The sequence below is a fragment of the Dichomitus squalens genome (assembly GCF_000275845.1).
Source record: "Dichomitus squalens LYAD-421 SS1 unplaced genomic scaffold DICSQscaffold_4, whole genome shotgun sequence".
NCBI lineage: Eukaryota > Fungi > Basidiomycota > Agaricomycetes > Polyporales > Polyporaceae > Dichomitus > Dichomitus squalens.
This window is the reverse complement of record NW_006766886.1, coordinates 511,917-525,671: the sequence shown is the minus strand read 5'-3', so window position 1 is coordinate 525,671 and position 13,755 is coordinate 511,917. Positions and strand designations below refer to the sequence as shown.

Here is a 13,755-nt window from a genome sequence, read left to right as displayed (position 1 = left end):
CCTCTGACGGTGCTGTGGCACCTCATCGACCGCAACAAGTGCTGGGGATAGATCAGTCCTTTGAACATATGGGCCGGTGGGATGCATGCATGTTGTGAGTTCTTTGTTGCGCGCGACGTTCCCCTCGCACTAACGGCAGCGATTGGGGGCTTCCACCATCGTCGTCAAAAGCTACTGCATCTCTGATTCCGCCGCATCCTCCTGCCCACCTGCAGACGTACTCTCGCGACCTGATCATGCGGCAGAAGGAGCTGTACGCGACGCGCTGGAGGCATGAAACGGATACCGGTCGCCGGTATGCAGGGCTTGTGCTATAGGGTGATCGTCAACTCGGGAGCACCGGAGGCGTCACGCCTCATAGCCCGTCCATGAGAGGGTCGATTCCAGTCCAGAGAGGGGCAGTGACCGGCGAGGTTCCATTTGCACAGGCTCTGCAGACTCTCGACGGAAGCAATCGGTACGAACCGTGCACAGTACGTGATTCCGACGTCCTGCAGGGGGCCGTGGCTGACCAGGGGCCGTTTGCATTTCCAGAGGGGGGTGCTGGATGCCATCTCGAGTTAGAACCACCACCACCACCAAGCCGATGATGCCGAATGAATTTTGCGCCTGCCGTCAAACTCGCCAGGTAAGCGTGTCGTGCACTTCCATGCCCTTGACGTAACATTGAAGCCGTCGAATGTAGTGGGTGGCTGCCTGTGGGAACGGGAACGGAAACTACGTCCAGGGGGCATATGTCTGTGGAGCTATGGTCCGGCCGTCTGAACAGTACGAATCAAATGGGTCACAGCGGTTACGAACATATACGGTCCGTTCCATGTTAGCCAACGTTCCCCGGCAGCGTGCAGTTTACTGAGGCCTCAGGCACTCGTCGGAGATGGGTAGTCAGTGAGATCTAGCTCGGTTCTGTCTACTGAGTTCTTTGTTCGTCTGCTTGGGATTCCTTGGGCTCAAGTCTTCCGAGAGGACATCCGGCGGGCGAGCACGGCTGGACAGTCGACTACACGTTCGTGGTTCGTGGTTTCACCCGTTTTGCCATACGAAGGCCCTCATGCAGCCGTGATGCATCGTGTACGGCGTGATAGGCGAGCCGGTCAGCAAACCTCTGGTACACAATACACACGCAGTAATTCCACCCGCTCGCTTGTCGCGCAATGAGGCTATTCCTTACGTGTCCTCCGCGTCCACAGGCCTTCCTTCGCTGCAAGGATAGTCTTGGCAGCCATTTGTTCTAGCCCCATCTTCTTTCCGAAGTAATATAATGGTATACGCGCAGGCTCGGCTCGGCGGAGACCGACAGTGCGTTCGATCACCATGCCCATGTGGCTTAAATTCAGCCTGTGTCTGAACCTACGCCGGCATACATAGCGAACAGCAAATCTAGCTGCCGTCGTGCAGCCAGAGTAGCAAGGCGGCCTGCCAAACTCCACCCGTTGGGCTCAGGGCGCACCACGGAGATCAGAGGTGCATTTTGGTTGGCTCCACTGGAGGCTTATGTGAGGGCTGTGCCATCCACCGGGCGGGAACATGGCTTGATCGCGGCCGAAGCCACTCTCTTCTTCCGCACCCACAGGTACAGGTGCGGCACTGTTACGTTTGGTTGTAGGGGGCTCGCACTCTCTGGGCCTAATGTGTCGACAATGTTGCCGACGGGGCTTACACTACAACATCGTCTGGCGACCCTCAAAAGGCCTCACCTTTTCATCTTAATCCCGATGGTGGACTTCCCCGATCAAGCGGAAAACAAAACACATGACTCAGCTCAGATTCTTGCAAGCCTGTCGTCGATTGCGCCTGTGCCATGTTTTTGCGTGCTTGGCTTCTATCATGTTGTCTCACTATCATCAAATTAGAGAAGACGATGCGCAGGTCCGACTCGGCCCGTAGCCTATGGGAGATAGTATAACCTTGTGTCCCAAAGTCGTATCGTAGAGTGTGCATACATAGTGGAGATGCTATGCTGTGAGTGAGATACACGATATCAATGCGGCGGAGGTATAGATACGTAGAGGGTATGTAACAATTTGATTATCCAGTAAAGTCCTGAGATTCGTGAACCAAAGTCCGTAAGAGAAACTACTCGATATAGTGCTGTACATTATGGTAACCATTACTATCGTGACGCTTGACCGCCCACCATCTACTGGAGGCAGCCGGAGAAGTCCCGAGTGCCTGACGATTGTCTAGAAACGGCCGTAGTCCGAGAGACGAGTCGACTGAAGCTGCGGGCTGAGGTCGTGGTGGCGATGGAACACGAGGACGTCTGACTATGATCGATGATGGTGAGCAGCACAGCGTCCGATGCCTTGCCCTGATGCGCCCATAGCCACAGCTGTGCGACTGCAGCGGAGTCCGCCGCCGCGGCCAAGCGGATCGCAGATCTGGGGATAACCCGTGCCCCGCCGCCTCTGTGCAGCGTCAGAGGCGTGCCCGCGCGCCGCGCAGGGCGCGCTCGCGGCCGAGCACGTACGACGCCTGTAGCGCGGTGAGCTTGCCGCGGTCCTCGGCGTACGCCCACGGCTCGTCGTACGCGGCCGGGCGGAGGTGCCACAGGTCGCGGTCCTTGTCGCGCTTGAGGAGGCGCGTGCGCAGCGGGCCGTCGCCCCGGCGACGGAGGTAGACGCACGTCGCGCACTTCGCGTCTGCGCACTCCGCGTGCTGACAGCGTGGAGATCTGTTGGGAGCGGAGCAGCAAAAGCCATCATCGCAGGCGCGTCAGTGGGCGCAGACTTTGGGCGAGCGGTGGGGGGGGGGGCGTCAGTTACTTACCCGAAGGGGGGGACGAGCTTCTGGATGTCTGCGGCGGACCGGGCGTGGGGCCCACGATGCGTACAGACCTTTTTGCGGAGGGACGGGAGCGAGACGAACTTGCGCTCAAAGTCCAGCTCGTCCTCGGTCGGTTCTGGGTCGGCGGACCGTCCGCGGGAGACGTCGGGGGCGTTGTATGACGACCCTGCCGGGCCTGTCTTCTTGACGCGCTGCAAGGCCCCTGCAGACGAGACGTCTGGGGCAGAAGCTGCCACGGAGTGACGGAGAAATTGTGGCGCGGAACTGGGACGAGCTGACGCTGCCCCACGTTGAAACTCGGTGCTCACAAATTCCGTGCCTCCGTTCCCCCGACCGGGGAAGGGGGAGGGCGCGCGGCGGGGGCTGAACGGCGTGAGCGATCGGCGCGTTTCTTCGCTCTTCGCGTCGAGTGCGTCAAGGTGTTCCCATCGGGACACAGATGGAATAGAGTAGACCACCTCGTCGTAATCTCGGGTGCGACTTGTGGAGGGTGCGGGGGAGATGGCCCGAGGGACGGACTCGTAGAACGAGAGGGCGGACCAGCCGGACGAGGAAGGAAAGCCTGTAACACAATCCGATGGGCCCGGCATTGGTGGCACTGCTAGGTGTAGCGCCGAATGAGGAAGGTAGGTGCTGGTTGAGGCGAGCATGGGGTCTACGGGGCTAAGAGGGAAAGCGAGCATGCTCAGAATGCGGTCGTGCTGCAGAGAAGAGCCAGGGAGAGGCCAGAGATCGTTGCGCAGGGGAGAGGGGGGGAAGAGTGGAGGTGCAGCAAGCAGAAGCAATCAAGTATGTATCAATCGGACCGGAGTGCTCGCGGCTAGTCCAGTTACTTTGATAGACTTTGTCCAGCCAGATGGAGAAAGAGGAGCTATCGACTGGGCGAGAACAGACAAGTGCCCACCTCCCACTTAAGCATTTTTGTCGAGGCAAAGTTCCGTTCATATTCGAGATGCCGACCGGCGCCCTGTATGATTGATGGCAGCGGGCGATCGCATATCGTCGCTACGAACGATAGTGTGTGGATGTGCTTCGTGCAGGGCTGATTCAGATGGACCCCGTCCGGTGATTCAAGAGACCCGTAAGTGACATAAAGTGACAAGGCTGGTGCTTCTCGTGGGATGCTACAAGATAGCTGCGGCGCTCATCCTGCGGCAACGGCTGCTTGCATGATGGGCGTTGGGCTCGAGGATGTCCCGGCGTTACGGAAGGGTAGACTAGGGCAAGTAGGATGGCTGTCACGGCAGGCTTCGGATGCTTTCGGTCGGACGTTCGGATGTTTTCGGTCAGAGAAAATTCCATGTCGATGAAAAGGGGAGCCACGTGAACAGAGACCTTTGAACAATGGCCTATGTAGATGCCTCCTGTCTCCCATTGGAAATATCGAAATGCCTGCCGTGCCAGCCATTATTATTGGCCAGCAGCGCCATCGCTAAGCACCAGTGTCTGTGGTGGGAAGGCTTATATGACCACGTGCACGGTTTGTGCGTTTGATAGCAGCAGATAGCAGCCCGATTTGTGTCTGCGGGGTACTTACATACATACAAATCGTTCGATGGAGATCGATGCGTTTCGCCATCATCATCTGCGCTCCTCTCATTTCGCCCTCATCGTCGGCAGAACGTCATAAACGCACCGGGCCGCCAGTCACTCCTGCTTTGGCTTGCGACTCTCCGCCGTCTGCAAGCATCGCGAAGTGATCATCGTGCGAGGCACAGAGAGACGCTTTACGTCCCATCGCGCGCTATGCTGCGAACAGCTGAGTGTCCGCTCATCTTCCAACAGGTTCGGTTCAGTGTTCTGGGAAGAGAATGGGAGGAGAAGTACTGTTTAAAGTGTCATGGAGTCCTTCTCTTAGGTAATCATAGAAATGTCTTGACTCATGCGGCTGGCTCGGCTTCAAGCACCGACGCCTTTTTATAATAACCCTTCACACCCATGTTGGAACTCGTCCTCTCTCTCTCAAAATTCCGCCTTCTCTCCCCTTCAATACGCCCGTAACCCCCGCTATGACTGCCCGACACGTTGGGGCCGATGAGGAGACCCCGCTCTTGCGCTCAGAGAGCCGCAAGCGCACCAAGACACCTCTCCCGTGGGACCAGTTCACGATCCTTCTCTTCCTCCAGCTTGCAGAGCCTCTCACCAGTCAAGTGATCTATCCATTCGCCCCAGAGGTAGATCGCCTATATTCACGATCGTATGAAAGAGCATTTAGTCTGATGTATGCACTTAGCTCATCCGGAGTCTTGGGATCACTCATGGAGACGAAACGAAAGTCGGATATTACGTTGGAGTCATGGTACGTACTGATTTTCCCATATTCGTCGACGTCCGAGAGCCTGCTGTTTCATCACATGGGAGAACGAAGTGGACTTCATGCGCGCCGGAAGATCCTCGCGCCTTATGGGGAAACCCCGTTCTTCTGCCCAAAGCTTCTCGCGGATCCTTGGTCTTTCCGGCTCTAGCGCGCTACAGGAGAGTGAATCAACTGATATTGTGTTTCAGCAATCCATATTCTTCGCGACACAGGCTCTCACTGTCCTGCACTGGAGCAGAGTATCTGATCACGTCGGCCGGAAACCTGTCATCATGACCGGTTTGATGGGTCTGTCGCTTTCCATGTATTGCTTTGGTCTCTCCCGGACGTTTTGGGGAGCCGTAATCAGGTCAGTGTTAGTTTAGACTTCTGTCGAGGGTCGAGTGCTAAATCCACATTCACGCCTGTCAACAGCCGAAGTCTAAACGGCGCTCTGAATGGTAACATCGGCGTCATGAAGAGTATGCTGGCTGAAATCACGGACTCCACCAACATTGCCCAGGCGTACGCATTCATGCCCATCGCGTGGTCTACTGGAGCGACCCTCGGGTAAGGCGTTCCCAAAGTCCATATATGCGCCTTGGTCTAATATGTCGATCCTCAGTCCCGTCATTGGTGGCACACTTTCGCGACCTGCGGAGCGCCTTCCCGAGATCTTTGGCCAGCTTGACTTCTTGAAGAAGTATCCTTATTTCCTTGCATGTTCTATCCCCGCAACCTTCTCCATCGTCGCCTGTTTCGTTACTCTATTCTTCCTCAAGGAGGCAAGTCGATCCTGTGCTCTTCCTCGTTCCTGGCTCACGATCTCCCCTCCCACTTCAGACTGTGCGAAACCCCGTGTCCGTGCGTCAGATTCTCCGTCTATCGTTCAAGGAGGCCGCTTTTGAGTCGGACATCTCGACCGCCGGGTCCAAAGCAGTTGTTGTCGATGACAAGTCACGCCCACTCCCTTTTAAGAGGCTCCTCATCCCCCGCGTGATCGTCCCTGCGGCTAACTACGCCTTCCTCGCGATCGTCGATATCACCCTCCGCGCCATTCAGCCCGTCTTCTACTCGACGCCCGTCGCGCTCGGTGGTCTTGGCTTGAACCCGCAGCAGATCGGCTATATCCTTTCCTTCTACGGCATTGTCAACGGCGTGACGCAGATCTTCCTCTTCAGTCGCGTGAACGACCGCTTTGGCTCGAAGCGCGTGTACCTGGTCGGCCTTGCAAGCGTGCTCCCCGTGTTTGCGATGTTCCCGTTCATCAACGAGCTTGCCCGGCTGGAGGGCCTGACTCCGATGGTATGGGGGCTTGTCGTCTGCCAGTCCCTCATGGGTATCATCATCAATTTCGCATACGGTCAGTTTGTTCATTTCCGCCTGTGTGTATGCAGCTGGATATTGACCCCCTGGATGTGCCTTTCCCACAGGCGCCGTCTTCATCTTCATCACCGCGTCCTCGCCGAACAAGGCCTCGCTGGGGTCGGTGAACGGCCTTGCGCAGATGGTCGTCTCGCTCATGCGCACGATCGGGCCGGCGACGGCGAACTCGCTCTTCTCGCTCTCGATCGACCAGGAACACCACTATATGGGCGGCTACTTCGTCTATTACGCGCTCTCCGCACTCGTGCTTGTCGCCGTCTGGGTTGGGACGCTTCTGCCCAAGGATACCAAGTACGACTCGGAGGAGGAAAGTGCAACCTCATAGTGGCCGGCGTGTAGGATCTGCGCGCGCACATGCGTTTCCCCATCGTCTTCGGCATTCCCATCTTCATGAACAGCTTACGATTCGCCACGATACCTTCACGAGCGTCGTGTTCGTTACTCAGCGTCAGAGAGACTATCCCCCCCCCTCCTTCTACCGTCCCACTGTATTCCGCCCCACATCATACCCTCCCGTCCCCCATTTCTAAAAGCAGGCTATAGCAGCGCCTCGATCTCAGCGAGGCAGAGCAGACAGACTACACGGAGTACTGTGACAGATTGGAATTCTGTTGTACCCAAGCACCATATAAAACGGCATAACAATCGTTGTCGTTCATCTCATGATACGTTGGCATGAATTCAACGTCTGGCACAGATAATTCAGACATATCTCGGCGAGCTCCATGGTCAATACTCTGGGTAATGCAAGCCAGGACTTTAGCACGCAGGTACACGCTGTTCCGAGTTCGAGAACACACGTAAGACTGAAGGTGGGCGAAACGGCACCCCGGAGGCGGTGCGGTTCAAGCACATCTCCAAACGCCCGGCTTGATGACCGCCGGGGGGCCTGAGGGTTGTGGTTAGCGTCACTCTTGCGCTCCGGGGGTGATGAAACTCAATTCTGCATCAGTACGTGTACGGTCGAACAACAGTGTCGTAACAATGACGAGACCCCGAGCTATAGGTCGAAAGGAGCGCCGCAAGCACCAATCAATCCAATCATGAACGGAAGAAGCTCCTACAGTCGCCAGAGCCTGCGCGCATTCGACATCCGGTGCGACCCTCGCAGTGATCTCCTCTGAACTTCTGTGATATGCGATGGCACAGCGTCGTCGCGAGAGCCGTGATCGGTCCCCCATGGAGTTGTCGGACTCGGGTAGTCTCCATGCGAGCCCAGCGAAGGCGCAGGACACCGTACGCGGCGTTGCTTCGCGTGTCGTAATACCTACCGCGGCAAACGGGTCGCCTGGTGGTTGTACAAAGGGGGGCACCGGTGCATGGCGGAGCCGGAGACCTCAAACGTGCTGTAACCTTGCTATGCCGTCTACCCAGTGGTCCGGTAAGAGGGCGGGTAAGCGCGTGGGTGCAGATGCGAGGTGCCGTTGGCGACGTAAAGGGATGTCGACTCTCGAGGACAAGGGCCGTTAGGCGTCGAGGATCATCGAGCTTCCATCGAGCGCGGCGGATGGACACGAAACGAACGGCATATGGCACAGGAAGAATGCATAGACGGATACACCGACGTCCTAGTCGCTCGGATTTCAGACCGCCAAATGACAACGCCGGAAGATGTATGATCGTTACTACGCGTATTAGTTGACGATGAGTCAGCTCACGAGGACGAGGAGGGACAGTCGGTACTTGACGCACCCCACATTCTATAACGAGTCTCTTAGCGCGTAGCATGAGGGTCAGTCCTGGGCATACAACGGTGAATCGAAAGAGACTGTCGGGCATTGAACTAGAGTTGAATTGAGGGCCCGCGTTCATACCTATTTCACTTTGGGTGGACAAGCAAAGTCCGCAGATGTGAGGCAAGGGGGCCATCTGCTCGAACCGCCCATAAACGCAGTAGCCGCACGACGGGTACTTGTAAGTTGTTGCGTACTGCGTTTCGAGAGAGAAGGCTGTGTCAGTTGGGTGTTTCGCTCGTCTGCTCCAATCGAGACGTCTTATGGCGCCGGCAGGATAAAGCGCCCAGATTGGAGCGACCTCCGAGGAGGGATAGGACGAAGGCGAGTAAGCGGCCTCCTTGGAGACGCAGCTTGGGCGTAACAACATGGGCTCGTAGACGAGTCGCACGAACCGCAACGCCAGCCAAATGAATCAGGTGGACGCAGTCAAGTTGGCAATTCGAGCGCAGTAGAACAACAGTAACTTCGGACGGAAGTTCGGTATCAGGGTCCGAGTGCGACTGGTAGGATGACGTCGAAGCCTCAGCTCAGACTGGCGATTGAAATCATGCATGGTAGATTAGTAGCCTGCTGGCATCCACAAGTGGGTATCAGAAGGTGAGCAAGGTGGCATGTAAAGACGGTGGCGGCGCCATCTATAATTAGTGGACGATATACCTGTCGGCTGCTCATCTCGACATGGTGAGATGGCCGAGCGGTCTAAGGCGCCAGACTAAGGCTTCAGCATGCTGACAAATCTGGTCCGAAAGGGCGTGGGTTCGAATCCCACTCTCATCATTTTATTCTGCTGTATATTGTTTTGTTCTGTGGGTCTGACGTTGGAAGAATATCGGGAGGGTATTGCGCTCACTTACGGCGCAGAAACACCCTGTACGTAGACGTCGGTGGCACATAGTACAGCAGCACCACGCGACAGAGCCTTTACTCGCTTCCGATCAAGATCGCGCGATCGATAGAGGTCGATCAAACAGGCAAGTACCGACTGCCTTCACAACCATAAGTAAATGCTCCTTAGGGCCTTCCGAACTCGTACAACCTCTTCGTTGCCGACGTCGGCCACGGTCTTCCAATCAGGTATCAGGCAACGGGTATCATCCCTAGTACACCAAAGCCCTTTGCTTTGTGATACAGCGGCGTCAATTCACTTGAGGGCGTCGTCCAGGACCGCAACCGCGCAACTGAGAGCTCACAGCACACGAACCACGCAACGTCATCCCGGCATGTACCCACCCATCGAGCCGTACGAGACCGGAAAACTCAAGGTTTCCGACATACATACCCTCTAGTGCGTGGCCCGTCTTGCTCGATCGCGTCGCCGCACAGGATGACATCATATCGCGCAGTTATGAAGTGAGCGGGAACAGAGAAGGGACCCCCGGTGTGTGTTATGTTGCTCGACATATCGAGGGCCCTTCTGTTATGTTATAGCTTGCTAATAGCATAACAGTGGTGTTCCTGCATGGCGGACCCGGAGGAGGTACTGATCCCAAGGACCGATCGTTCTTCGATCCTACCAAATACAAGGTACGGACCGCGGCATCTCCTGACTTGACGAACATGATGCCTATCGTTTCCATAGATCATCCTCTTCGACCAGAGAGGAGCCGGAAAATCCACTCCGTGCGTGCACATCTAAACGTGCATCCGCTCCTTTTGCTTTGCTGATTCCTTCCGTCGTGTAGCACCGCGTCGCTTGAAGACAACACAACTTGGGATCTTGTAAAGGACATCGAGAAGATCCGTGAGCACCTTGGGATTTCCAAATGGCACGTCTTCGGCGGCTCTTGGGTGAGCCTCCAATATGACGAGCAGAATGATTGTCTGTAATTCATGCGGGAATTCGAAAGGGGTCCACACTGGCGCTAGCATACGCAGAGGTTCGTAGGTGTGCCAGTGTTTGATGACTCTCCGCGTGGTCTCACGGGCTTCTTCTGCAGACCCATCCCGCCAAGGTCAAGTCTCTGGTGCTGCGGTATGTATTTCGCACGTCTCAGCACACAACTCCGAGGTCCTGACATCGTGATTAAGCGGCATTTTCACGCTACGTAAGAGGCAAGCCCATGAGTTGTTATCTATCGCGAAGCACCGTTAACACCCTTGTCCAGCGAGTTGCGCTTCTTCTACCAAGATGGCGCCTCCCATCTCTTTCCTGAGGCCTGGTAAGGAGCTTAGACAACCCCTTTAGTCATCAGCTGACATGTGGTTCAGGGAAGAGTTCATCGCTCCCATTCCCGAGACAGAGCGCGGCGACCTCATGCTTGCGTATCACGCTCAGCTCAACTCGACCGACGACGAGACACGCCTGCGTGCTGCGCGTGCGTGGACAAAGTGGGAGTTCCAGACGTCAAAGCTATATGTCGACCCTGCTCATGTCGCCGAGGCGGAGAAGGATGATTTTGCCAAGTATGCAAGTCCCTCGCGCCGTTAGAGCATCATAAGCTTCTGACTGACGAGACCCTTGCAGCGCGTTTGCATCGATCGAGAACCATTACTTCGTTAACGATGTACGTCCGAACTCCTTGCGGCTCCGTCCATCGCTCACCACTCACTCATATGACGCTTTAGGGGTTTATGAGAGACGGCCAACTCCTGGATAAGCAGGAGATTGACAAGATGTAAGTCTTGCGATGCCGCGAGCATGTCCTCTTTACGGCAGCAGTACTGACCCCCTGATGAGTCGCCATATTCCTTGCGTCATCGTACAAGGTCGCTATGACGTCGTATGCCCGGCGACGACCGCGTTCGCTCTGAAGAAGGTTTGGCCCGAGGTGACGCTTCATATCGTACCAGACGCGGGCCACTCGTCGCGTGAGCCTGGCACTGCGAAGCTTCTCGTGAAGGTTGGTCGCCTATGCCCACATGAATTCGGTCCGACCGAGGCATGCTGACTTCTGCGCCCAAACTGCAGGCGACCGACGAATTTGCGCACATTTAAACGGAGAAGCGGCACGAAGCTAGAGCATGACATGACAATTTCATGCCGTCATTGAATCTGAGGCGCTGCTATTGGTTATGTCCGGCGTTGCGCTGCTGTACGATAGTGTAGTTAACTGATCCCCCGCAACTCCATTGGGAACTAAAGCGTGATAGGTGACGACGAGCCTTGCTTATCTTGTGAGCCACCGGTCTGCCAGTATATATCACGTCGCGCAGGATTGGCCGGAGCTGTGCACCTCCCATATTCCCCTTTCTCCCAGACCTATCGTCGAAGTATGATGGGCTTTGTACCGCATGCCCCGTACTGTCCCGCTGCCACAGACCCAGAAGACCGTCGGATAGGGAACAAATACGGTCACCAGCCTCCGTCTGCCCAACAGCCTCCACGGCACTACGCAGCAGAAGGATGAGGCGGGGGCTACATAGCTAGTAGCCAATCGAAGAGTACCAAATCGGGAAGGGGCACCGACCGCGAGCACTGTGACGTACATTCTGCTCGAGACACGCGGAGGCATCGCGACTGCTGAAACGCCCGCCTGTCTGCTCCTCTCCCCATTCATCCTCTTGCGTCCTCAGGATGACCAAGGCCGTGCCCGATGTCGCGGAGAGCGACGCCCAGCCGCCAACAGCCGGGCAAATGGAGAAGATGCGCCGGTGCGACGATCGAAGAGCGGGGCGCCGGTGAAGAGGAGGCGACGTTGTATCGAACTGGCTGCAATAGGGGCATCTGTCCAAGGTGAGTCGTACGATGTGGTGATGTTTTCCATTCAAATGCGCAAACTTCTGCGACTGGAACGTGCTCCCAGAGGAGGCGACGGCCACGCCGGGGCGCCACTAGGCCTTCGAGACGCATCCAGTGCCGCTCGAGCTGTCATGGTGCCAAGTGAAGCGCGAGGGACATGACAGCTGAGCACATTCAGCCAGGTGGGCGACGTGTGAAGCAGACGAGCACTGACATTGAGCATGCTGCGATGGTCGAGGACGGCGGGGTGCGCGGCCAGCGGGACGTCGGACGAGGAGCAGGGAGGAATCAAAGGCCGAGAATGAGCCGAGGCGGCAAGATAAGATGGGAGGAGATCTAATCTGATTAATCATGCACAGGGGGATGTGTCAAAATTCTGTAAGTGGAACGACTTTCAGGCGCGCGCTTGGAATATAAGCCTCCTTCCAGGACCGCTGGCCCGTCCTCCTCGTCGCTGACGCTCCCCTCCGGCTCGCTGCCCTCAATTTGACGGTTTCGTCCAGTCCAGCAGCCGCAAAGTCTCCTCCCGCAATGGATATCTTCCTTCACCTCGCGGACGAGTACGTACTCGATAGGGCATGGGCCGCGCTTCTTCCCGTATCCGCGTTCACAACTGCTACTTCCAATGCGGCCGGCCTACACAATGTCTCTTCTCACGTCTCACTACCGGCTTCACAGCCCTTAGCCTGGTCACAGCTCATCTCCTATATCCCTCATCCTCCATTACCTGAGGAGCTCCTCACCGCGCCGTTCGTCGATAAAGCCGTTGTCGCATCCGCATGGCCACGCGACTACTTGCCTCGCCAAGCGATCTCCCTTGCCCTGCTCACTCTGGTCGGCGTTCACATCCTCTACTTCCTCTTCTCAGGCCTCTCCTACAAGTATATTTTTAATCATGAGATGATGAAGCACCCTCGCTTCCTCAAGAATCAGGTCAAGCTCGAGATTCAATGCAGCTTGAAGGCGTTCCCCGGTATGACCGCTCTTACCTTGCCGTGGTTCCTGGGAGAGGTCCGAGGCTACTCGAAGCTTTACGACGATGTGTCTGAGTATGGTTGGGGATATCTCATATTCTCAACTTTCTTGTGAGTGTAACACTTTTCGCGCTGAATCTCATGCTGACCCTGCACTCGCGTCCAGCTTCCTCGTCTTCACAGACTACTGCATATACTGGATACACCGGTGGGAACACCATCCCATATGCTACAAGTGGCTTCACAAGCCCCACCACAAGTGGCTGAGTACGTCTGACACAACACTCCACGGCTCGCATCCTATTGACGCAACCAACCTTTTCAGTTCCGACCCCATTCGCGTCGTATGCATTCCACCCGCTCGACGGCTACCTCCAGTCTGTACCCTATCATCTGTTCATCTACGTGTTCCCCCTGCACCGCAAGCTCTACCTGGCCTTGTTCCTCTTCGTGAACTTCTGGACTATCCTCATCCATGATTCCGACATGATCACTGGTCATCCGCTGGAGAAAGTCATCAACGGACCTGCGCACCATACCCTCCACCATCTATACTTCACCGTGAACTACGGCCAGGTAAGTGCTATTGCCTTAATCCGGTTATTTGCAATCGTACGACAGTTGACTGATGATGCCATATGACGCATAGTACTTCACGTTGGCGGACCGCATGGGCAACTCCTACCGGCAGCCGCGTTCCGACCTCGATCCGCTCCTCGAGGTCACGGCCGCCGAAGCCAAGAAGCAAAAGGCTGCACTTGGAAAGGAGCAGTGAGCTGACATGCACATATGTGCATCCTCTTAGCTCTCCTTCTGCTCGTCCCTAGTGCGTCATCGCGATGACGCGACACAGCGCTAGCGCTTATACCTGTGACTGCAGACACGATAATCTTTGAT

General features: G+C 56.2%; 4 protein-coding genes and 1 non-coding gene across 5 annotated transcripts; 4 read left to right on the top strand and 1 right to left on the bottom strand.

Moving 5' to 3' along the window:
* Window positions 1-1,991: 1,991 nt before the first annotated feature.
* DICSQDRAFT_178253 (uncharacterized protein) lies at window positions 1,992-3,470 on the bottom strand (the record flags this gene model as incomplete). The annotated part of the gene is made up of 2 exons (XM_007362352.1): window positions 1,992-2,674; window positions 2,770-3,470. The coding sequence occupies 2 exons, from the start codon at window positions 3,468-3,470 to the stop codon at window positions 2,419-2,421; spliced, it is 957 nt and encodes a 318-aa protein (XP_007362414.1). The 3' UTR covers window positions 1,992-2,418.
* A 1,287-nt stretch (window positions 3,471-4,757) lies between these two features.
* DICSQDRAFT_99859 (MFS general substrate transporter) lies at window positions 4,758-7,087 on the top strand. Its single transcript, XM_007362351.1, has 7 exons — window positions 4,758-4,961; window positions 5,021-5,086; window positions 5,293-5,453; window positions 5,519-5,653; window positions 5,709-5,868; window positions 5,927-6,446; window positions 6,517-7,087. Exons 1-7 carry the CDS (start codon window positions 4,797-4,799, stop codon window positions 6,792-6,794), a joined length of 1,485 nt encoding a protein of 494 aa, XP_007362413.1. The 5' UTR covers window positions 4,758-4,796; the 3' UTR covers window positions 6,795-7,087.
* Window positions 7,088-8,885: 1,798 nt separating this feature from the next.
* DICSQDRAFT_t40 lies at window positions 8,886-8,982 on the top strand. Its single transcript has one exon. It is a non-coding gene; the product is annotated as a tRNA-Leu (tRNA).
* Window positions 8,983-9,198: 216 nt separating this feature from the next.
* On the top strand, window positions 9,199-12,013 carry DICSQDRAFT_133355 (proline iminopeptidase). The gene is made up of 14 exons (XM_007362350.1): window positions 9,199-9,490; window positions 9,549-9,583; window positions 9,653-9,729; window positions 9,785-9,825; window positions 9,888-9,993; window positions 10,053-10,082; window positions 10,143-10,177; window positions 10,234-10,257; window positions 10,311-10,364; window positions 10,414-10,608; window positions 10,670-10,709; window positions 10,771-10,820; window positions 10,883-11,045; window positions 11,114-12,013. The coding sequence occupies exons 1-14, from the start codon at window positions 9,426-9,428 to the stop codon at window positions 11,138-11,140; spliced, it is 942 nt and encodes a 313-aa protein (XP_007362412.1). The 5' UTR covers window positions 9,199-9,425; the 3' UTR covers window positions 11,141-12,013.
* A 402-nt stretch (window positions 12,014-12,415) lies between these two features.
* Window positions 12,416-13,633, top strand: DICSQDRAFT_166781 (uncharacterized protein; the record flags this gene model as incomplete). Its single annotated transcript, XM_007362349.1, has 4 exons — window positions 12,416-12,969; window positions 13,025-13,125; window positions 13,184-13,434; window positions 13,508-13,633. The coding sequence occupies 4 exons, from the start codon at window positions 12,416-12,418 to the stop codon at window positions 13,631-13,633; spliced, it is 1,032 nt and encodes a 343-aa protein (XP_007362411.1).
* Window positions 13,634-13,755: the final 122 nt, after the last annotated feature.

Excerpts from the sequence above, each read along its gene's own strand:
- DICSQDRAFT_133355 (XM_007362350.1), top strand. The coding sequence starts at position 9,426 with ATGTACCCACCCATCGAGCCGTACGAGACCGGAAAACTCAAGGTTTCC. Across the intron at positions 9,994-10,052 it reads ACGTCTTCGGCGGCTCTTGG|GGGTCCACACTGGCGCTAGC; the intron begins GTGAGCCTCCAA and ends GGAATTCGAAAG. Across the intron at positions 10,609-10,669 it reads GAGAAGGATGATTTTGCCAA|CGCGTTTGCATCGATCGAGA; the intron begins GTATGCAAGTCC and ends AGACCCTTGCAG.
- DICSQDRAFT_99859 (XM_007362351.1), top strand. The coding sequence starts at position 4,797 with ATGACTGCCCGACACGTTGGGGCCGATGAGGAGACCCCGCTCTTGCGC. Across the intron at positions 4,962-5,020 it reads TCTATCCATTCGCCCCAGAG|CTCATCCGGAGTCTTGGGAT; the intron begins GTAGATCGCCTA and ends GTATGCACTTAG. Across the intron at positions 5,087-5,292 it reads GATATTACGTTGGAGTCATG|CAATCCATATTCTTCGCGAC; the intron begins GTACGTACTGAT and ends ATTGTGTTTCAG.